This window comes from Hemicordylus capensis, chromosome 3 (assembly GCF_027244095.1).
Source record: "Hemicordylus capensis ecotype Gifberg chromosome 3, rHemCap1.1.pri, whole genome shotgun sequence".
NCBI lineage: Eukaryota > Metazoa > Chordata > Lepidosauria > Squamata > Cordylidae > Hemicordylus > Hemicordylus capensis.
In genome coordinates, this window is record NC_069659.1 from 14,858,790 (window position 1) to 14,882,373 (window position 23,584).

Here is a 23,584-nt window from a genome sequence, read left to right on the forward strand (position 1 = left end):
AAAGTTGCACGTGCATTGCGAAAAAGTAGCGGGTTTTTCCTGCTTTAGGAATTTGAGATTCTGGGGATCATTTTCAATACGATCCTGCCAAGCCAAAGCATTTTACCCCTGTTATAGCGTGCCATCTAGAACCAGGGATACCAGAAACAGCCACTGCAGGGAAGCTGTGCTGGGGTTGGGTAGGGCCAGTTGCTCTCCCTCCACTAAATATAAGCGAGCCACCACTTTAAAAGGTGCCTCTGCCCAGTTACCAGAGCTTAAGACACGGAGCCAGTGTGGTGTAGTGGCTAGAGTGTTGAACTAAGACTGGGGAGACCTGAGTTCAAATCCCCATTCAGCCATGAAACTCACTGGCTAACTCTGGATCAGCCACATATCTCTCAGCCTAACCTACCTCACAGGGTTGTTGTGAGGGTGAACATAACCATGGTACACTGCTCTGGGCTCCTTGGAGGAAGAGTAGGATAGAAATGAAAAATCATCATCATCATCTTCATCTTCATCATCCATGGAGGATAAGCCTAGCAACAACTCTTAGATGCTGAAATGAAGCCTTCGTGTACAGAGCCTCTAAATACAGAGTGCTGGGGATAAACAAAGGAGAAAACCATCGCCCTTGTGCCCCACCTGTGAGTCTCTCCAGGGGCACCTGGCTGTCCACTGTTGGAAATCGAATCCTGCTCCAGATGGACTTGGGGTTCAACTCCTTGGAGATCCCACATGGCAATGACACTGACAGGCTTCCATGCGATTGTCTAATTTCGCTTCAAATCCACCTATGCTGATAATCATCACCATATTTGATGGTAGTGAATCCTACTTGTAAAGAGTTGGATACTTTATTTCATTCATTTTTCTTAAGCCAGGGGTTCTCACTCTTGGGTCTCCACATCTTGTTGGACTGCATGGCTGGGGATGATGGAAGTTGTAGTCCAACAACATCCGGGGACCCAAGGTTGAGAACCCCTGGCTTAGGCTGAAAACTGACCTTCCTTTAGAACTCAGGTCCCTAAGTATGTGGCACAGAAGACATTATTCTGTTCTTATTTCTATCCTGTCCTTCTTCCAGGTAGCTCAGGGCAATATATAAGGTCCTTCCCCATCACATTTTTCCTCACAACAACCTAGACTGCCAGAAAATGAGGCTCTCCACATGAGCAATGTGGAGAGCCTGCAAGGGATTTGTGGGGAGAGCAGACTTGACCTGCTCTCCCCACACATGAGCAGGCAGCTCGCCCTGGGCAGCCGGATTGGCCGCCCACACGATTACTGGTTCCATCGTGGAGCCAGTGGGCGCAGCAGGGATGGGGGGCCTCTCGGCACCCGAAAGTATCAAAATTCTTCCATTCTGGGAAACACCACCGCCCTCAACGCCGGGAGGCTTGTTGATGCCAGGTGGTCAGTCAGGGGGGGTCTACTTGTGAGTTGCCATGGCATTCTGGGGAGTCCCCCCTGACCCTGGGAGGTGTGTTGTAGCCTCCCTGTCGGGGGTCTACTCATGAGTCGCCATTGCATGGAGCCGTGGCATGACGACACATGACCAGGAAAAAAGGGTTAGCGGAGTGCTAAGGTTTAACTCGTTTAACAGTGGGGGGGCAGAGGTATTTAAGAGGGCTGGCTGCCAGGAGCTACACGAGCATCAGAAACTGGGCTGGGCTCCCTTAGCCCGGTTTCTGCTGCTCATGAGAATAGCCTCAGTGACTAACAACCAAGGTTACCCAGCCAGTTTAATGCAGAGCTTGACAAATCCCAGGTGCCTTGGGGCCATGGCACCTAGAATATTCAAAGGTAGAATTACTTAATAAAATCTGTATTTCTTCCAGGGAGCACTGTTTGTTTTCTGCTACTTGTAAAAGGGATAAAGGGAAGTTCATTTACACTCCCCCTCCACAATGTCCATCATTAAGTCCAATAATTTTACCAAGTATCCATGGAGGTCATTCACACAAGCGAAAACTGTGTTCTACCTGGGTTTGGGAGCTGTATGTGCTCCCAATTGTTGGTTGTGTGGAAGCAAAGTAGGAGAAAAAACTACCAAAGTTTCCCCCCTACCTCGCTTCCACAACTGAAAATTGGGAGCACACACAGCTCCCATACCTGGGTACAACACAGTTTTTACTTGTGTGGATGACCTCATAGTCTGCCTCCCAAATATTTAGGCTGTCTCCTATATCCAAAGAAAATTTTCAATTTAATTAGTGAATTGGCTAAGTGGACATTTAAAACCCGTCTCCCTGCTCTTAGTCTGACATGCACCCTCTACACCAACATTTCCCAACCAGTATATCACAGTATGCTAATGTGCCACAGGATACCGGCCAGTGTGCCATGCTGACTGAGTCAGCTTCAAAATTGGGGAGTTTTAACTCACCGTTTTTGGAGCTGACTCGCCTCATAATGCATTGGAAAGGATGCCTCCCTCCTGGTGCATAAGCGTGTGACTCAGCTTCAAAAGTGCATAGTTTAAACTACTTGCCAATTTGCCAACACACACACAAAAATGGTTTGTTTAGGGTAGTCTGCCTTGAGATTAAAAGGGTTGTGAAACAGTGCTCTATATTACACTGGCTCATAACCAGAAGTCCCAGAAAACTACAATTCCCTAGTCTTTTTGGACAGCGAACATTCCAGACTAATAGAGGTACAAAGATCAACTCATCTCTTTGACCCAACCTCCTTCGCTTTCCTCAAAATTCCAGCAGTATTAAAGCAGGTAGGGAACAGCTCAGAATGGCTCATGCTCACTTTCAAGCCTAACCTAAATTCAAAGGGTTTTGGTTTTTTACCACTGAATAAAACACTAATAATGAACTGTTCAAAAAATATCAAAATGAGTAACCACAGTGTATGTGTGTGTGCATGTGTGTGTGTATAAATTCTAGTGTCTTTACCATATGCCACTGAAAGCAAGGCAAGTTTGCTAGACACCCATCTGCTTGTTCTTATTTACGAACATTTCCAACAACACCAGAGATAACTCATATAAAGAAAAACTGAAATAAAACAGAAACATATTTTTCTGTGTTTTTTTTTGTTTAAATCCAAAACAATAGCATCACATCAGATAAACAGAAATGCAATAAGTCAGTAAAGAACAAGTTGTTCTAGTAAGAACTAATCTGCCTACTTTCCTCTTACTATCTCTACAACTGGACTAAATTTGGTTCAAATCAAGGTCCACAAGTTGGTCTCTTGCGCCTCAAATATTCATGTGGCCACCCTCTTGGACTGGGGTGGATGACTTCATTACAAAGTACACTACTGAAGGTATCCCTATGTGTCACTCACTACAATTGTACCAAATTTGGTTCACATCGGTTAGATACTCCTCAAGTTGCGCCTTAAATGTTCACATGTCCGCCAGCTTGAATTAGGGTGAATGACATCATCACAAGCTATGCCATTGGGGCATCCCTATGTGTTCCTACAGCTGTAGCAAATTTGGTTCAGATCAGTTAAGCAGTTCACAAGATAGTCACTTGCGCCTCAAAATTTTACGTGTCCACCAACTTGAATCGGGATGGATGACATCATCACAAACTACGCCACTGAGCTGTCCCAGTGTGTCACTCACTACAATTGTACCTAATTTGGTTCAAAACGGTTAGACCAGGGTTTCTTAACCTTGGACCCCCTGATGTTTTTGGACTACAACTCCCAGAATCCCCAGCCACAAAGGCCATGTCTGGGGATTCTGGGAGTTGTAGTTCAACAACATCTGGGGCCCAAGGTTAAGAAACCCTGGGTTAGACAGTCCACACGTTAGCCCATCTGCACCTCAAATGTTCATGCATCTGCCACCTTGGACTGGGGTAGATGACATTGTCACAAACTATGCCATTGAGGTTTCCCCATATGCCCCTATAGCTGTAACAAATTTGGTTCAGATCAGTTAGGTGGTTCACAAGTTATCCCACTTGTGCCTCAAAATTTTACACATCTGCCATCAGGGTGGATGACATCATCACAAACTACGCCGTTGAGGTGTCCCTATGTGTCCCTACAACTGTACCTGATTTGGTTCATATTGGTCCAGGCATTGTGAAGTTGATGGGAGACACGCACACACAGCTTCATGGACACATGGAATGTTGGGAGAACTTATAAGCTTACTGGAAAGTTGGCAAAAAAATGCGATTAAGCATTCTTTCCTGCTCCACGTTGAAAATATTGTCCAAACAGATATTCTACATATGCAGCTTCTCCAATCAGGGGCGTAACGAGGCTGGAGTGGGCCCAGAGACAAAATTTTAAAATAGGCTCCTCGCTGATACACACACACTCACTTCACATGTGACTTGCCTCTGGGGGGCCCCTCGAGGCGTGGGGGCCCCCAGGCAGCCGCCTCTCCTTGCCTAATGGTAGTTACGCCCGTCTCCAATCACATGCTAGAGATGCATCCATTGGATTTTTTCCCTGGTCCATCTCTACAAGGCCAAGTTTTACCGCCAAAATCCAACCAACCCTAATAGGTTGGGCAGTCCATGGGAAGAATGAAGTTATTCTTTGCGCACCTTGGATCTTCTGGTAATCCCTTGATTGGGAGCAATTACTCGGGTCAGAAAAGGCTGGCTTCTTCTAACCCTCTTCTCCGTTCTGATACCTCAGCAACATCGCTACTATTTAACAAAAATCACAACTAGAAAACTTCGCCCTGTCTCCTGAGAGGTCTCAAAGGAAGAGTGAACAACTTGTAAAGCACTCAAAGCAGGCTACACTTTTAAATAAAGTGAAGCCAAAAAGATAAATCAGTGCAGTCACGGCTAATAATGAGCCCACAGGGTGCCAAAGGAATCAGCTCTGGTTGCTCTTCTCTCTTCTGCCCTGCCCAAAAGCTGTGCTCTACCTGATGAACAGACAGCCTGCAGGCAGCACGCAGCTCTACCTAATGGATGGCCAGCCTGCAGGCAGCATGGCTCTGGCTCGTCAGGACAAGACACAACTGAATCAAGGAATAAGTTGGACTGCAAACTAAAGGATGACAATAAAAGCAAACTAAAGGTAAAGGTAAAGGTAAAGTGTGCCGTCGACTCCTGGCAATCACAGAGCCCTGTGTTTTTTCTTTGGTAGAATACAGGAGAGGTTTACCATTGCCTCCTCCCATGCAGTATGAGGTAATGCCTTTCAGCATCTTCCTATATTGCTGCTGCCCGATATAGGTGTTTCCCATAGTCTGGGAAACATAGTCTGGGAAACATTCCCATACTCTGGGAAACATACCAGTGGGGATTCGAACCAGCAGCCTCTGGCTTGGTAGTCAAATCATTTCCCCGCTGTGCCATTAGGTGGCTTAAAAGCAAACTAGAGACAGAAAAGAAAAATAAAGAGCACTAACTGTCCGTAGTTTACTACCCACTAAGACAGCTCAGTAGTTTTCCTGCTGCTGCAGTGAAGCAGAAGTGAAAAGGAAATCTCCACCACTGTGTGCAGTCCTCAGCTGTGTATGTATCTTGACTCTTGAATTCAGGCAGGTGCTGTTAATTTAGTCACTTTAGTTACAAGATTATATACAACTCCCAGCTGGGCCCCAAACACAGGTCTGCTGCACATTTGTCTTAGGAGCAACTAACACATCAAATTAAACATACAGCTTGCTCTTGCTTTCTTTTGTAAATAGCAGCTGGGGTGTGGACAGGGTTAGGGTCAGCAGTGTGGAAGGAGAGGGGCTTAGCCCTTTGGCCCATATCGCTGGCATAGCAACTTACACACACAGGAAGCTGCTTTAGCCTGTGGCACCCCTTTGGGCCCATCGAGCTCAGCATTGTCTACACCAGGGTGCACAGCTTCGGTCCTCCAGCTATTGCTGGACTACAACTCCCATCATCCAATTTTCATCAACCCTATTCACATGGTATTTTCAGCATATGCAAATCTGTATACAGTTTAGGCACATACAGATCTGGATGCACGTGCAATTATTCATAGATTATGCTCCACGCATGTACAGTAGTACACTCCCTATCTGTACCCTGCATTTGAGGGTCTTGTATCCAGGTTCACTTTTAAAATGTACAGTCATTCGCAAAAGCCCTATTCAGACATTGAGGCTATTCGCACACGCGAGCAAAACTAGGCTGAAGGAGCCCAGCTCCGTTTTGAATGCACGTGACCCGGGATTGGGCTCGATCCTGGTGGCAACATGGCGGCAAACCCACCTATATAGCCACCCTTGAAAACAAGGTGAAGGGAGTGAGTGCTCCATTAACCTCATTTTCTTGATTGTGTGCCAGCCACGGCTGCCACACTGTGGGGAACCCGGGGAGGGAAGGGGGAATTCCCATGATGTACTGCACACTTGCATCATGTGGCTATCAATCATATATATATATATATATGATTTATATATACCATAATACACCACCTATTACTGTATATGTGCATTTCCAGTAACTATTAATTATATATACCAGGGTTTCTCAACGTGTGGGTCCCCAGATATTATTGGACTTCAACTCCCATAATCCCCATCCCCAGTGGCCTTTGGTTGGGAATCATGGGAGTTGAAGTCCAATTACATCTGGGGACCCACACGTTGAGTAACCCTGATATACACACACACACACTGGTAACATTCGTTGTTGGTAACATCCAGATGGGACTACTGCAATGCACTCTATGTGGGGCTACCCTTGAAGACTGTTTGGAAGCTTCAGCTGGTCTATCACTCCAGAATGCTGCTGCAGGTATGCTCATGGGTGCAAGTTGCTTCATGAGTGTCACATCCATCCTGGTGCAGCTTCATTGTTTACCAGTCCACTTCCGGGCTAGATTCAAGGTGCTGGTCTTGCCCTTTAAAACTCTACACATTTGGGGGCTGGGGTACCTGTCAGACCACATTTGTCCATACCAGGCAGGAGGGCCCCTGCCAGGGCCCTCCGTTCATCATCTCTGGCCCTGCTGATGGCCCTGCCACTAACAGAGATCCAGTTGGTGGGGAGGAGAGACAGGGCCTTTTCAGTTGTGGCCCCTCGGCTATGGAACACCCTTCCTGAAGAGCTTCGACATGCTCCCTCCGTGTTATTTTTTTAAAAAAAACAACTAAAAACACATCTTTTTAAAGAGGCTTTTTTAATGCTCCATCTTTGGTTATATCTGGTAAGTTCTTTCATTTTTAGTTTTTATAATTCTCAATTTTTAGCTTCTAAAATAACAGATTGTGGTTTCTAACCTGACTTTTAACTTGTTTACTTAATTTGGTTAATTATATTACTGTTATTGTATCTATTTTATTGTTGTGAGCCACCCTGAGCAGTAGCGTACTGGAGGAGCAGGGTATAAATATTTAAAATAAATAAATTATACTGTACACACACACACCACCTAATATATGTACATTTCCACGTTGTTTATATAAAAATTTTTAAATGCAGGCAGAGGCACACTAAACCCCGGACCTTGGGGACCCGGTCCGGTCCTCCAAGGTCCAGGGAAGCTTCCAAATGACAGGTCCGGTCCTCCAAACTTGCACAGTTATGATTGTCACAAGCCTGTGACATCACAGGCTTGTGACAATCTCTAAACTGCACAGGCACACCTCACAGTTGCTTAAAGATGCTGGCCCGAATGGATGGGTCAGCGTCTCTCTTGCTCCCACCCCACTGCTGCTAGGGGAGGAGGTAAAGGGCTGCTCCACTCTCCCTCCCCCCCCCGCCCAGCCACCCCTCGGCTGCGGTAAGACTTTTTTTAAAAGCAGAGGTTTGGCGGGGAGAGCCCCCCCAAAGGAGGTTTGGGGGGGCCTTGTGGGACGGGCTCATGGCTGGGCAGTCTGGGCACCCAAATTACCTTAGTGTGCCCCTGAATACAGCAAAGAGTTAAAAACAATTTAAACAATTTAAATTTTAGCTAAAAGTTAATGTAATGTAATGCAAAATTTTAACTACATCTTATTTATGTAGTATTTATATTTCTATGTAAACCGCTTTGAGAACTTCCATTGAAGAGCAGTATATAAATATTTTGTAGTAGTAAATGTCTGATTAAACAGGTGCATCTTACTTTTTCTTTTTAAAGCAGACAGAGATGGGCAAGCTCTTATTCTGATGGCAGAGTTCCAGGGCGGCTGTAGAGAAGGCCCGATTCTGAGTCACCACCAAAGGAGCCTGTGACAACTGTACATGGACCTCTCCTGATTATCTCAATAGGCAGAGGAGTTCATGACAGAGAAGGCGCTCTTCTAAAGCCATTTGCGAGTGGCTACAGCCATAATATTTTATTTATTATTTTTGTTATACTTTTCAACAAGAAAAGTTTTTTTAGGGGAGGCAGTGAATTCCAGAGGTTAATTAGGTCTTGTATGAAGACTGCTATCTGAGCAAAGAGACACCTTTTAAAGTAGCGATTCTCTTATATTTAGCAGGGGGAGAGCAACTAGCCCTCTCCAACTCCATCCCTCCTGTAGCTGTTGCTGGTATCTGCCTTATGTTTCTTTTTAGACTGCGAGCCCTTTGGGGACAGGGGAGCAGCCTTATTTATGTATTTTCATTTTTCTCTGTAAACCGCTTTGAGAACTTTGGTTGACGGAGCGGTATATAAATATCCGTAGTGAAAGCAGGACGAGGGTATACAAGCCACTCTAAATTGTAAGGCCCATGTTCAGAAATCTGCCACAGTCCTTTCCTTCTCCCTCCTCTCCTTCCCTTCCCCCAGAAAGTTGGGATAATTGACTGCAACTTTGAATTCTCCAATCAGAAACCTGGCCTTTCTCAAAACTTTGCATGATTGGCTTTGGAAGCAAAGAACCTGGACTGCATCAAAAGGCTCAGAGTTTCAAAAGCAAACAGAACAAGAAGGAGAGAAATGCGGCGCAGCAGTCTCCTCATTTTCATTAAAATCTTCCAGGATGGTCGCACACACTCGTCTCTTTGCGGAATGTCCTCCGGTACCTGAGTTATTAATAGATGCAAGCAAAATCTAAGATTAAGCACACATGCGCGCGCGCACACACTGCAGGCCTCTCGCGCTGATACAAGGCAATTAATAGATGGTTTAGGAAGGGGAGATGTCGACTGGCAAGAGATAGCATCGCAATCATGTGTAATGGGAACGCGACGCCCCCTGAAGCGAGGCAGAGTTATCGCTCCATCTCGCAGCCTTCGACGGAGAACATCTTCCGTCTGTTTAATTACAGGCGCGGGATGGCGAGCCGAGCAGCTGCCGCCGCCTCCCCAGTGCCTACCTTGGTCGTGACAATGCACAGGCAATCCATTCCGTCCACCTTCCCGGGGAGTGCGAGGAAATCCGGAGCCGGAGCAGCGCGGCGGCGGCGGGGCTCGCGGGGAGGATCTGGCCAGGAAGACCCCGGGAGCAGGGCAGGCACGCCGCCAGAGCCCTGGATCTACACGAGCGCGGCCGCGGGGCGGGCAGCCGGGGGTGGGTTTTTTTTCTTCCGCCTCCTAACGGGGCCCGCGTACGGAACTCGAGTCCTCCTCCGTGCGCCTGGCTTAAAGGCAGGCATGAGTCTCCCAGCAGAGATCGCGAAGCCCACCAGGACGCATCTCCCGCAAAACTTCCAGGCGACTCCTCCGGCTGGCTTGCTGCATTGCTCAGCAGCCGGCAATCGAGGGCTCTCCTAGAGGCAAGCCGTCCTGAGCGGGGGAGAGGGGAGCCAGCCCCGAGGTAGCGTCTCTGTGGTGGCCACACCGTTCTCAGCAGCGCTTTGCGTGTGGAACCCAAAAAGGCTTGCTCTGCCAAGTCTCTCTCTCTCTCTCTCTCTCTCTCTCTCTCTCTCTCTCTCCTTCTGTGGAGATCTGCGCTGGGGGGGGGGAGGGGGGAGTTTAATGCAACTCCTTTCTTCTTCCCTGCAAATTCTGAATAAGCACAAAAGGCACCACTACGCGGCCCATCAATCAAAGGGCGGCCCCTGCGCGGCCCAACAATTGCTCGGAGTTGCCAAGCTCATTATTAGAAGCACGATCGCCCGAGCCCGCACGTCTCGCTGGAAGACTGCGGTGTGTGCAATGCGGTCCCCCCAGCACCATCAGCACGCACCTCACTCAGGTCGCTCCCTTGCCCCCAGAGCAGATTCACGGCCAGCAAGCGGAGCCTTGGGACTTGGGGAAAAGTTAAGCAGAGAGGCGCAGGGAAGCCCCCTCTTCGTCCCGGAGGAGTTTGCTGCCAGAGGGTTTGCGCTAGAGGAAAGCGCAGGGCTGTAAGGCACGGTAGGTAGGGTTGCCAAGGCCAAGCCACCAGGACCGGCTTGATATTTGGGGGGAGATGGCGCGGGGGCGGTCTCCTGAGAGCTGGCCTTGTGGCAGCAAGCGTGAATGGTCCCTTTTGCTAAGCAGAGTCTTCCCTGACTTGCATGTAAATGGGAGACTACATATGTGAGTATGGTGAGGCATTTCCCTGAGGGGATGAGGCCACTCTGGGAAGAGCATCCGCAGGCTTGCATGCAGAAGGCTCCAAGTTCCCTCCCTGGCAGCATCTCCAGGTAGGCTAGGAGACAGGGGTGTAGGTAGCTATAATTGAGTGGATGGGTTCAAAGAACCCCGGGGCCTCCCAGCTCCTGAAGACAACCCCCCCCCCAGCTCCACCCTTCCCTATTTTCTTCATGATCTCCCTCCCTCCCTCCGAGGGTCCGAGGGGGAAAGGGGCAGACATGGGGCTCCTCTCTCCTAGCCACACCCCTGCTAGGAGAGACTCCTGCCTGTAACCTTGGAGAAGCTGCTGCCAGTCTGAGTAGATGACACTGAGCTAGATGGACCAATGGTCTGACTCAGTATGGGGCAGCTTCCTGTGTCCCTCTGTTCCTGACTTCAGAGTTGGCAATTCCAGTTTGAGATGACACTGCCTGAAAATAGCCTGTACAGTAAACGTCCTACATTGTAAGTTTTCCTATGCAGTGGCAGCCCAAGAAAAAAAATTGAAAGGGGGCAAAGAAGAGGCACAGTGCATTTGTGGGTGGGGGAGCTGTGTCCCACATTAGATTTCTGAATCAGAAATGGGGGGCAGGCGGGGTGCAAACATTTGCAGGGCATTTCCCCCCCCCCCCAGAGCCCCCCTGGTATGCAAGAGAGCTGTTGTATGGTTCTGGTAAACGTATTCTCTGTCCAGACATTGAGGCTCTTCGCACGATTAGTGTGAAGAGCCTCTAGGGGGTTTGCGGGGAGACAGTCTGCTCTGGGCAGCCGCAGCGGCCACTCACACAACTGCCGGCTCCGTCACAGAGCCGGCAGGGGCTGGGAAGTTCGGGGGCTGCGTGGCTCCCAGAAGCTCCAGCATGCCCTGCACAAGTGCGCAGGGCATGCTGGAGAGACCTCCGATCCAGGAGGCTGCTTTTCAGCCTCCCGGTCAGGGGTCTACTTGTGAGCAGCCGTGGCACAGAGCCACGCTGGAGCTACTCGCAAGCAAAAAAACCGGGTGTGCAGAGCCCTCACTCCGCAAACCCGGTTTAAGGGGAGGGTTACTTGAGTGGGTTACGCGCTCGGGAACCACCAGGCTCGCAGCCGAGCCTGGTGGTTCACACGGTATGCAAAAACAGGGCTAGGCTCCCTTAGCCCAATTTTTGTAGACCGTGTGAATAGTCTCATTATGTTCTACACCTTCATCTCTTGCCTGTGGGCTTCCCAGGGGCATCTGGTGGGCCACTGTGTGAAAGTGGACTAGAAGGGCCTTGGGGCCTGATCCAGCAGGGGTCTTCTTATGTTCTTACGTGATATTCTTATAGCCCATTTAGACATTATGTTGTATGAGTGTACAAATGTCTGGGCACTCATACATATTTTTGTGTGAATGATTGTACCTGCGTTCATTTAAAAAGCGAATCTGGGTATTGGTCCCCCTAGTGCATGGTACAGATTAGAAAGGGAGTGCTGTACCTGCATTCAGCATAATGTGTGAACAGACCTGTAGCTAAGGGGGTTGGAGGGCTCCCCCCCATTTTTCTCTACCCCCCTAATTTCTTTAATGCTCCAGGCTGCAAACAGTCTGCCCCCTCTACCTTTGGGGTGCCTTCCTGAACTTTTAGTCTGGCTGCAGGCCTGCATGTGAATGTCTGTAGCTGTGTACAGATCTGTACCTGTCTGTACCTGTATAGTACACAGTGTGTACGCTGTATATTAATTGTACAAGTGCTGAAATAACATGTGAATAGGGTTTGTGTGTACAGTGTACACTCATACAGATCTGGACACAGATGCAGTTATTCATGTGTTATGTGAGTAACAGAAGTACAGCAGTACACTTCTTATCCTGCATTTCAGGGGGCCTCTACCCTGGTTCACTTTTAAAATGAATACAAGTACACACAAACACATGCAACTGTGTACAGACTTACATATAGTCGGGCATCATAAACTCAGAATAGGAAAACACAGTCGAAGGCTGGGTGTAGGTAGTTTTTAAGAGAGTTCAAACTGCTTTGAAAGAAGCTTTCCTCCCCTGGTGTACACGCATATTTCTTTTATCCATTTCCACTGTTGGTCAAACAACACAAGTGCAGGCTTTGAAGCAATACAAACACCTGCTAAACTTGTTGAGCAGGAGCAAAAATGGTATGCAGTGATCCCTCTTTCAATTCACCTTCAATTCTGATATATATAATCTCTAACAATAAACTATCCTCTCTAACAATTAAAATCACATCACTTCTTTGTATATACACACAGGTTTACGTTAGTAAAGTAAGGTCGCAGGGGAAAGACACAGAGGAAATGAAATTAAAGGCAAGCTGTGCATACTCCAGTCCCAGAATTAATTTTAGAAATTCTTCCATTGCCATGCAGAATTCAAGAAGGGTAACCAGGGCACTGATGGAGCAATAAATTAAGGAATAGAATTAGGAGAGGGAGGATCTTCTCATCCCTAAGGTTTATGCTTCATTCTGAAGGCTGAAATCTTTTCCATAATGAGGCATGAAATCTATCCCACAATGTCAGCCAGGACCCCAGCATGCACATCCACATCTATGTTAGAAAGCAATTGCATGAGGCTCCCCATTCACACATGTCATTAATCTTGGATTGAATATTGGGCTGCCACCAGTTAACTGTGGTCATTATGGACAATCCAACCATTCATCAGATCAGTGGAGCAAAACCACCCAGACATCAAGGGGCCGATTGCCACCACAGTATCATCACAGCCATCTAATCACATCATTTCTCATTATTAAGTATGGAGTTAGAAAATAGGTAACTAATGCCTAATTGTCAGTATTTCTCATTTTTATTCTGTTTAGCTGCTTCTGGTTTCAGTGAGTAGGAAGCAAAGACATTTGTAGTGGCAGCCAGGAACATACCACATGTGCAATGAATAGAAAGGAAAGGAAGATCATATATATCATAATGTTATTCAGGTAGTGGGTAGCCAGGAACACTCAGGGGCAGTCAGGAACCCATCTACATGTTGAGAATATTAGATGTACTTAGAATAACAAAACTGTAGAGTTGGAAGGGATCGAGGAGGTCTTCTACTCCAACCCCCTTCTCTGTGCAGGAATCTACTACAGTAATGATCTTTATTGTTTTCCAAGCGGGGGGCACTTTGGCAAAGAACCTTCAAGGAGAGAGCCATTTCCCAGTGTGTTGACCTCTGCATAGCACTGCGCTTTCCTCAGTGCCGGGAGGGCCCTTCAAGAAAGACAGAGCCCTCTCTTAAGAGCTCTAGGAGGAAAGCACTGGGCAGAGTTACACTTCCGAGCACTCTGGGCATTCTTCCAAGATGGTGCAGGGGCTCAGGAGGGCCTAGGTTCCCTTAAAGGAGCCCCACCACCACCATTGCTGGGCAAAACACAACACTGCATGGTGAGAATGGTCATCTCCAATGGTGCTAGGGGACTGTGCAGCGTATTCAGCTTTGACCATGGCTTCACATTGGCCAATAAACAATTAGTCAAGGAACAGCACCTAAGGTTGATGGAGACTGCCCCTGACCCTCAGGCCTTACAATGAAGAACATAGGAAGCTGCCTTATACTGAGTCAGACCATTGGTCCATCTAGCTCAGTATTGTCTAGACCGGCAGTGGCTTCTCCAACGTTACAGGCAGGAGTATCTCTCAGCCCTATCTTGGTGATGCTGCCAGGGAGTAGGAGTGTGCAAGTTTTGAATCCAAACCAGTTCTATACTGAACCGGTTTGGTTCAAAGGTTCGGGGTTGAGCTGCACCGCCCCCAGTTTGGATCGACCCCGGACAGAATACCACTAACCTCAGTTCGGGGGTTCACTGAACTTTTTTTGGTGGGGCGTTCTTTTCTTTTTTAACTTACCCCCGCCGGGGGGCTTCTCCACGGTGGCGGTGGGGTCCACGGAGGTTCCCCCTCCCCCCACTGTCCTTTTTTGTAATAATTGCCTGGTTCAGGCATCTTTGGCCCTTTCTGGGCCTATTCCCTGGCACAGTGGCCATTTGGGGGGCTGCCACGCCTGTGCAGTGGTACCCTGTGTGGCTGGGTCATGACCGGAAAAGGCCGAAGACACCAGAACTGGGTGAATTTTACAAAAAGGAAGGCTGGCAGGGGAAGGGGGAACCTCCACAGACCCCCACCACCACCTTGGAGAGGCCCCCCAGAGGGAAAAAGAAGAAGGAAAACTTCCCCCAAAATGTCCAATGACCCCCCCCCTTGAACCAAACAGGCGGTGGGTGGGAGGGGGTTCGAAGAGGGACAAAACCAAAGTGGCCCGGTGAGGTTCGGGTCCAGTTCGAACACGACCCGAACCGGACCAGGTGGTTTTGTGGACACCCCTACCAGGGAGGGAACTTGGAACCTTTTGCATGCAAGCATGCAGATGCTCTTCCCAGATGCTCTTCCCAGAGGGGATATTCCCCTATCCCCTAAGGGGAATATCTTATAGTAATCACGTGTAGTCCCCCATTCAAATGCTAACCAGGGTAGCCTCTACTTAGCAAAGGGGACAATTCATGGTCACTGCCACAATGCCAGCTCTCCCACAGAACAGAGTGCGACAGCATCCCTGGCAGATACCTACCCAGCCTCTGCTGGAAAACCTCCAGCAAAGGGGAGCCCAGCACTGCATAAGACAGACTGTTGCACTGTCGAGCAGTTCTTACGGTTAGGTAATGCCTCCTAATATCTAGCCTGTACGTGCTTTCCTGTAATTCCAGCCCATTGATTCTAGCCCTACTGCCCTCAGGAGCAACAGAGAGCAGGTCTGCTCCTCCTTCTACGTGACAGCCCTTCAGATAGTAGTCATATCCCCAACATAGTCCTTGCTTCTTCCTAGTGTAGATATGCACATACAAGGACATTTTGTACCAGCCTGTCAATAAGAGCTGCAAAATATTGATAAGCACAAGAAATACAAGCCAGGTAACTGGATACCAGTGGTTAAATTGCAAAGCACGCCATATACTGAAAGACACTACCAAAGAGGACAAATAATAATTGACTGTGGACTAAATTCTTCCTGCTGTAAGAACCTGCAAGCTTTACAATTACACAAAACTCTTCAGTGGTGACTGAGGAGCTCTTACAGATATAATACTGGTTTAAAGTGCCTTGTTTTACTGTTTTAATGGTTTAAAAAACATACAGGATTTTTTTTATTATTATTTATTTTTTTGCCGTGGGTCCTTATAAAGAAAGGTGGGTTAGAAGTGAAATGTTAAACTAGCTTAACCCATGCAGAGAATCTGCACGCTAGTACTTGATTGCTCCCCTCACCCCCTACCACAGCCCCCCTCACCTCAAAGATCTCTCCACCTTCACCTGAGCTGCACTCCTGCGCCTCCTCCTCCATCCTGTTGCTTCCATCCACCTCACCTCTCTGGGTCACTCCTCCGTCCCTTTACTCCATCCCACTCACCCCTCTTGGTTGCAGCTGCAGTGTTGCTGGTGCCTATTAGCCAAGCTGCAGACTCCTATCCCCAGAGACCTCCCCACCCTCACCTGAGCCCCGCTCCTGCTCCTCCCCACAGGAGCAGCAGCAGCAGTTGACTGCGCCCTTCCTTGCTGCCGCCACCACAATGGCCACTTGTTCCCATCAGACCGCTGACAGGCCCAGGCCTGTCCCTTGCCTGCCTGCCTCCCTCTGCCAATGGCCTCAGTAGCCCCAAACAGCAGCAGTGGTTGACTAGACCCTTCCTTGCTGCCAGTAAGAGCCGCCATGATCGCTCATTCCCCTCAGGCCACTGACAGGCTCGGGCCCATCCCTTGCCCTTCCCTCTTTCCCTCTTTCCCTCCCTTCTTTTTCTCTCTTTCTGTCTCCTGCACTCACTCTTCCCCTCTGTCTTTCTTCCCCTCCCTTCTTTTTTCTTTCTCTCTCTCTCTCTCTCTCCCTTCCTGAGTTAACAGATCTTGTTCATCTTGTTTCCTCATCTAATTCACACAATGGCAGCCTCCTTCTCCTGAAGGGGCTCTTTCCTCTCTCACGACCCCTCTCTTCACAGAACCCTGCCCACTATCATATATATATATATATATATATATATATATATATATATATATATATTTTTTTTTTCTCCTCTCCTCTCCAATCAAAAACATCTTCTGACCAGGAACAGTTGCATTCCAACTGACCTTAACCATCACAGGCTCCTCCTCCCTATCTGCATATGGAATCGCCACTGTCCAATCACCACAGTGCCACAGGCTCCTCCTCCCTATCTGCATATGGAATCTCCACTGCCCAATCACCACGGTGCTTCTGCTCGCGAACTCTAGCAAGAGCTGCCACACATGTGATTAGCCACGGGTACGTCTTACAGAGTATATATATAGAGAAAAAGAAACCACTTTGCATTCTCTTGAAAACAGATACTTGCATAGTAACAATGTATTTTTAAAAGTTCCCTCAACTACTCAGTAATCCTGCTAATTGAGCAAAGAGGCATCTTTTAAAGTTGATATTCTCTTATGCTTGCCTTACATAAAACTCATCCCAAGGCAGTTTACAAAAGTTAAAATATAATAAAATTACATTAAAATTACATTAAAATAGTAAAAAAAATTAAACACAATTTTAAAAGCATTTTTAAAAAACCACCACAAAGCAGAAGCCATAAAAAGACAAACACAGTGGGCAGAGAGACTGGCAACCCCTAAGGGGTGAAAGCCTGAACACTCCAGGGGAGAGCAACTCTCACTATCCAGCACAGCTTCACTCCAGTGGTTGTTGATGGTGTCTACCTTATTTCCAGTAGGCTTATAAGATCACCCAGCATTCTGTGTGTCCGTCCGTGTGTGTCCGTCCGTCCGTGTGTGTGTGTCCCCCATCAACTGGTCCATATTGCCTGGACCAATATGAACCAAATTGGGTACAGTTGTAGGGACACACAAGGACACCTCAATGACATAGTTTGTGATGATATCATCCACCCTGATCCAAGATGGAGGACGCATTAACATTTGGGGTGTAAGAGATCTAACTTGTGGACCTCAATTTGAACCAAATTTAATCCAGTTGTAGAGACAGTGAAAGGAAAGTAGGCTGATTAGTTCTTACTAGAACAACTTGTATTTCCTTTTAAATTGTGGGCCCTATGGAGACGGAGCCATCTTATGTATATTTTTGAGAACCTTTGCTGAAAAGCAGTATATAAATATTCATAGTAGTAGTCATCATAGTGGTGGTGGTAGTAGTTGTAATAGTAGTTGTATTGCATTGTATTGTATCGTATCGTATATACTCATAACATTTGTTTCACATTTTGTTAATGATGAATAAAAAGTGATATAACAATCTGAGTCAAACTAGACATGAAACAACCACTTTGAATGCTGTGCTTGGGATCAGAGGTGCACCTAGGTAATTTTGGAGCCTAGACCTAAAGGCCTTTAGAGCCCCCACCCCCTGCAAGTTAAGCATCACACACACACACACATCGTGCCACACGCAGTAATTTTAACATATGGGTTCTTAAGGGCACCAACAGGAACTGAACTCACAAGAATGTAAGAATTTAAAACAGATATATTTATGCCAATATGCATTAGCAGAAACATTTCAACACGCAACTGAACATATTCCCATCCCACGTATTTCTTTCCCCACCCACCCCTCTGTCTCTAAATCAGCTGTCACGCTCGGCCACTCGGCACAGGTCACAGTCAAGTTTGGCTGCCCGGTGCAGCGCAGGCTGGTGGCATGGCATGGCAAACACAACACCCGGGACAGACTAAAGGGGATTTGGGGGGCCCCAGGGGGCGTGGAGACTCTGGACTTCTTCCGCCTAGAAGTCCAGGGGGAAGAGCACCTCTGCTTGGGACCTCCAACACTTTGAATGTAATCAGAAGCAGCCACGCATGGTGAGAGGGGATGCTAATTTGTGATCAGGGCATGGGGGGGGGGACCAAGGGTTTTTAACCCTTTCCCACCATCCAATTTTTCCTTTGACAATCACCCCCAAAGCTGCTGTTTGTAGCTAATATCAGCTTCAGGAAAATTATGGGGCAGGGGAGAGAAGTTAAAAAATTTCCCCCATGTCATTGCCCTGATCAAGCCTCCCTCCCCAAAACCATGTGACTGCTTTTGATCAAATTAACTGGGTTGGAAATCCCAAGCACAGGATTCAACCATGCATTTAAAGTCAAGTCTAGCTTGGCCTTCAGTGTGCTCAAAGTGGTTTGAACATACATCGGCTGCCTGGAACACATTCCGGAAATGGAAAAACACATTCCAGAATGTCTACCAAATTCAAACCACATTCTCCACCACTTAAAAATAGTTTCATCTTCATCCTTTTGTTATCAGTGGGCCTTGCTCTGCTCTCAGTCATGTGTGGGACTTAGAAAAGAGTCAGCATCTGAAACCTAGTCCATTTTGTTAAAATAAATCTGTGATGTAAGAAGCAAGCTTGCATATCCTATAATAAACAGTAGCTTTTAGATGTTTTTTTCATGCCTTTTCCAGAGCAATGTTATGCATGTTTACTTCCAAGCACAGGATTGCAACTGTATTCTCTGGATACTTCCTTTAAAAAAAATCACTCTGTGTGTGTGTGTGTGTGTGTGTGTGTGTGTGTGTGTGTGTGTGTGTGTGAACTGTGAGGTCATTCACACAAACGAAAACAGTGTCCTACCCAGGTTTGGGAGCTGTGTGTGCTCTTGATTTTCAGTTGTGTGGGTGCAAACAACTAGGTAGGAGGAAGGAGAAGTGATTGTGTGTGATCAAGGCAGGAGGGAAAGCTACCCAGGTTTTCCTTCTACCTTGCTTCCACACAATCACTTCTCCCTCCTCCTACCTAGTTGTTTATACCCACACAACTCAAAATTGGGAGCACACACAGCTTTCGCTTATGTGAATGACCTCTGTATTTATCTTATTTTCTGGGCCCAACACAGTAGCAACTCTGTACAAAGAAATATTTTCAAATTTGCATTCAAACAATGCAGAATTTCTCCATTTCCCAAGTTTTCCCATGAACCTTTTAGTTGCATCTTATACATGTTTACTCAGAAAGCAATCCCTACTGACTCCAAATAGGTCCAACTCTTATTTAGGTGCACACAGGACAGCAAACCTAGGCTGCAATCCAAAACACATATTCAAGAGGAAGCCTCATTGAACACTGTGAGGCTTACTTCTAAGTAGACATACAGATCACCTGAATGTGAGATTATCTCACAGGTTTGCAAGAAGCCATGCCATACCATAGTACTCCCTTCTGCCCCCTGCCAAAGCACTACCATTACTTCATACACACCTTCTGTAGCCATGTCGTTTTAGGCTTTGCCTTTGAGGAATCGCACATTATTCATGCTAAGGAGGGAAGTCCTCTTCCACAGAGTTAAAATTTTCCCCCTCTCACAAAGGAAGAGAGAAGGGGAGAGATACAGAAAATGAAAGTCCTGCCCGAAGAGTGAGGGAAATCAATGCCCGCTATTCATTTGTTGACAGTCAGAAGAGGAAATGTCTAGACATCCATCCAGCGTAGAATCTAACCTTTCAGCGTAATGGAGAACACAATCCCTGCAACCTCTTTCTTGGGAATATCTCATTCTTGTTCCTAGCTGAAGTGTGTTTCCAATCAGCCGTTCTAAGGAAGAACAGTGTGTTCAAGAGTCATCTTCTTTCTGTAAATGATTCAGGTTACATCCCCAATATTATTGTGGTTTCCTGAGTGGCAAAACGTCCAGCCAACCACATACCATTACTTTGCAAAGATGAGATCCTGGCTACCACAGATCTAAAGCATTTAAAGAAAAGAAAAAAAACATCTCGGATGTTTCCAGACAGCAGTAAAGAAAAGCCCAGCCCACAGACTATTAAAGTCTGTGGAAAGAGTATTGTGTAAAAAAAAAAAGGTGGGGAGGACTCTCGGAAAAAGCATAAGTTAGGGACTTCTGGGGAGCGGGGGGGCGGGACGGACAACTGTTGCCATTTTAGCATTTCTGTTCCATGGAGAGAATCAGACATTTTGCATAGGTTTGTACAGCAGAAACGCCAACAGCTGATATCCACGTTATTTGAATTCTCAGGGTTGCCATGTAGGCACCTTGCAATCTGGACATTGCCCATTTGATCTTTCACTAAAGCAAGAGACAAGGCAGCTGTTAGTCCTCCTACCCATTCCTTTTGCCATCCTGTTGTCCAGCCTCCTTTAGGAAGGGGCTATAGCTCAGTGGGAAAGCATCTGTTTGTGTGCAGAAGGTCCCAGCTTCAAAATTCCAGCATCTCCAGGTTAAAAGGCGGGGGGGAGACAGGCAGCAGCTGCTCGGAAAGATCCTTGCCGGAAACCTTGGAAAGGTGTTGCAAGCAGTGTTCCCGCTAACAGGGATCCCCAGATGTTGTGGACTACAACTCCTATAATCCTCCAGCAAAAGCCATTGCAGCTGAGGATTCTGGGAGTTGTAGTCAACATCATCTGGGGAATCCCTGTTAGAGGGAACACTGGTTGCCAGACAAAGTAAACAATACTAAGCTATATGGACCATTGGACTGACACGGTGTAAGGTAATGTACAATGTAGGTGCTGGTCGGGGCGGAGCCACCATTGCGCAAAGGGGTTCAAAGGACTCAGGCTGCCAGCCCTCAGGGGCCACGCCCCTCACCCCAGCCACACACCCTGTGTCACATGTCACATGCAAGGCGGTGAAGATTTGCTCACAAATGGGGGGGCGCCCCGTTTCCAAGCAAATTCCTGGCCAATGCCACGTTCGTAGTGCTGCCGGGAGCGTCTCTCTCTGCTTTAAAAGGCAGGGAGAAGCATTCCCACCCAGGCTGGGAAGATGGTGTTGGGCTAAGCTGCTCCAAACGCAGCCACGCAGCGAATGTAGCACTGGCCAGAAATTTGCTTAGAAACAGGGGGCGGCCCCATTTGCGAGCAAAAGCCTGCCCCCTGCATCTGACGTCAAATGATGCATCTGACATTGTATGCAGGGGTGGTGGCTGGGGGGCCGCCACCAGCGGGAGAGACAGGGTTCGGTAAAATCGGGATCAGTAAAATTGGTGAAAATCCCCATAGAAGTCTATGGGGAAAGAAACAAATCGGTGGACAAAAAGGCTAGCCTGGGAGCTCTGAAAACTGGCACACAAGTAGCTAAGGATGGCCAGGCTCCATGTATTTAATTAAAAGTTAATCCAACCACTGTGGTTTTTAGATTATTTTTATTTAAGTAACCGGGAAATTGTACTCACAGAGAACGCAGAAGGAAAGTGACCTAACATCCGAGAATCTCAGGGGAAGTGATCTGACAGGGGAAACCCGGAAATTGGCTGCTTTATTTTAAGCAGTTGCAAGTAAAAATATCGGATTAAGAAAAATTAAAAAGACAGAAAGAAATGCATGGCAGGCAGGCAGATGGGTAGATAGAGGACAGAATATGAGGTTCCCCCCACCCCTGGGACTTTTACACATAGCAGGTTTTACCACAAGTTTACCGGGGGGCTTTACTGCAAACTCAAAGTTGTCCCCCCAAAATGCCACAAAAAGTGGATTTTTTAACCCCCAGATATAAACCAGGCTACACTCTAACGTGCAATGAAAAACCCAAATTGTGTATGAACCACTCCCCGATAACTCGCAGGGACTTCAGGGTAAATCTGGCCGATATCTGAACGCATCCCCTCCATTCCGGAGGAGATGCGAGTTAAAGCACTTTAAACAGCTGTGACTTACAGCTGTGAGTTTGGGGGGAAGCAGACTTCTGCCACCATTATGTGGGGCTACCCTTGCACGTAGTCCGGAAACTGCAGTTGGTTCAGAATGTGGCAGCCAGGTTGGTCCCTGGGTCATCTAGGAGAGACCATATTACTCTTGTCTTGAAGGAACTGCACTGGCTACCGATATGTTTCCGGGCAAAATACAAGATGCTGGTCATTACCTATGAAGTCCTAAATAGCTTAGGCACTGGGTATTTAAGAGAACATCTTCTTTGCCACAGAGCCCACTGCCTGCTAAGATCATCTGGAGAGGTTCGCCTGCGGCTGCTGCCAACTCATCTGGTAGCTACTTGGGAATGGGCCTTCACCATTGCAGCACCTGGGCTTTGGAATGTGCTCCCTGTTTAAATAAGAGCCTCCCCATCTCTGGCAACTTTTTAAAAGGCACTGAAGACATATTTATTCACCCAGGCTTTTAATTAGATATATAGTTTTAAATAATTTTAATACTAGATTTTAAATGTTTTTAATCTTTTAAATGATTTTAATTGTTAATTGATTTATTGTTTTAAATGATTTTAATTGTAAACCGCCCAGTGATGCAAGTTTTGGGTGGTATAGAAATATTTAAAATAAAATAAAATAAAATAATTTGCAACTTCAGAAAGTTCCTAAGTTGCCCAAACGGGGTCAGAAAACTCCAACCCGGCTTCCCTAAGTCAAGGCTGGAGTATTGCCGACACCCTCCGTCGTGGCCCATGTTGGGCTATGTCCAACTTTCCCAACCTGACACTGCACACCCCTATTGGATACAACCACAACATCGCAAACATGCTCTTCATTCTCACAACTTGCAAATGGAACTATGGAATTGGAAGGGAGAATTTCTGGGCCAACACTAATATAAGCCAACAGCTGTGTGGTACCTGAATTCAGTTATCAAGGTTCAACAGACAACACAGAGCCCACAACAAAACATGCCTGATGAATCTTACTAAATTCCACTTGTTTTTTCCCATCCAGACACAAAACTGCACCAACACATAGTGGGCAACATTTCAAGAAGAGATATAAGTTCATGCTTAAATATTTCCCTGTGAAATCCACAGGATTTTGCTTTGATGGAGCATGCCCATTGTCTCTGCTTTTTTGAAAGGCTGATCTCCCTCTTAAGTTGGGTCAGAGCTCTTCCCACTTTTATATATACACTTGTAATTTCTGTTCAATGACACAGACAGAAATTACATACCATTAGGGTGTTTTAAGTCTCTCTGCAGAACAGAATGCCACCAACCAGGACAGTCCTTGAACATTTCAAGGGGAGAACTGATCATGCTTGGAGACTTTGCAAGCCTTTCAAGATGCTGTGTATGATATTATTTGCTCCACCAAACATTATCTATATATTTATTTCTCCTAGGCGTACCCGTTGCTAATCCCATGTGTGGCAGCTCTCGCGAGAGTTCGTGAGCAGCTGCCGATTAGCGACGGGGACAAAATAGGGATGCCGGACAACGCCAATGCTGGCAGGCCAGTCCAGCCAGCAGGAGCAGCAGCAGGTGGCGGCAGCGGGCCAGCCTGGCCTCCG

The 23,584-nt window shown here is 47.1% G+C and overlaps 1 protein-coding gene across 16 annotated transcripts in view; it reads right to left on the reverse strand.

Moving 5' to 3' along the window:
• Nucleotides 1–23,584, reverse strand: part of DLG2 (discs large MAGUK scaffold protein 2) — a 1,429,269-nt gene that overhangs the window by 1,173,703 nt on the left and 231,982 nt on the right. The window contains exon 1 of one of the 16 annotated variants that reach the window (XM_053304287.1): nucleotides 9,176–9,676. The exons of the other annotated variants lie outside the window; for them this stretch is intronic. Coding sequence (XP_053160262.1) covers nucleotides 9,176–9,205 — 30 coding nt within the window. The 5' untranslated portion in view covers nucleotides 9,206–9,676. Of the gene's footprint in view, nucleotides 1–9,175; nucleotides 9,677–23,584 lie in introns of those variants that run through there. 16 annotated transcript variants of the gene reach the window in all.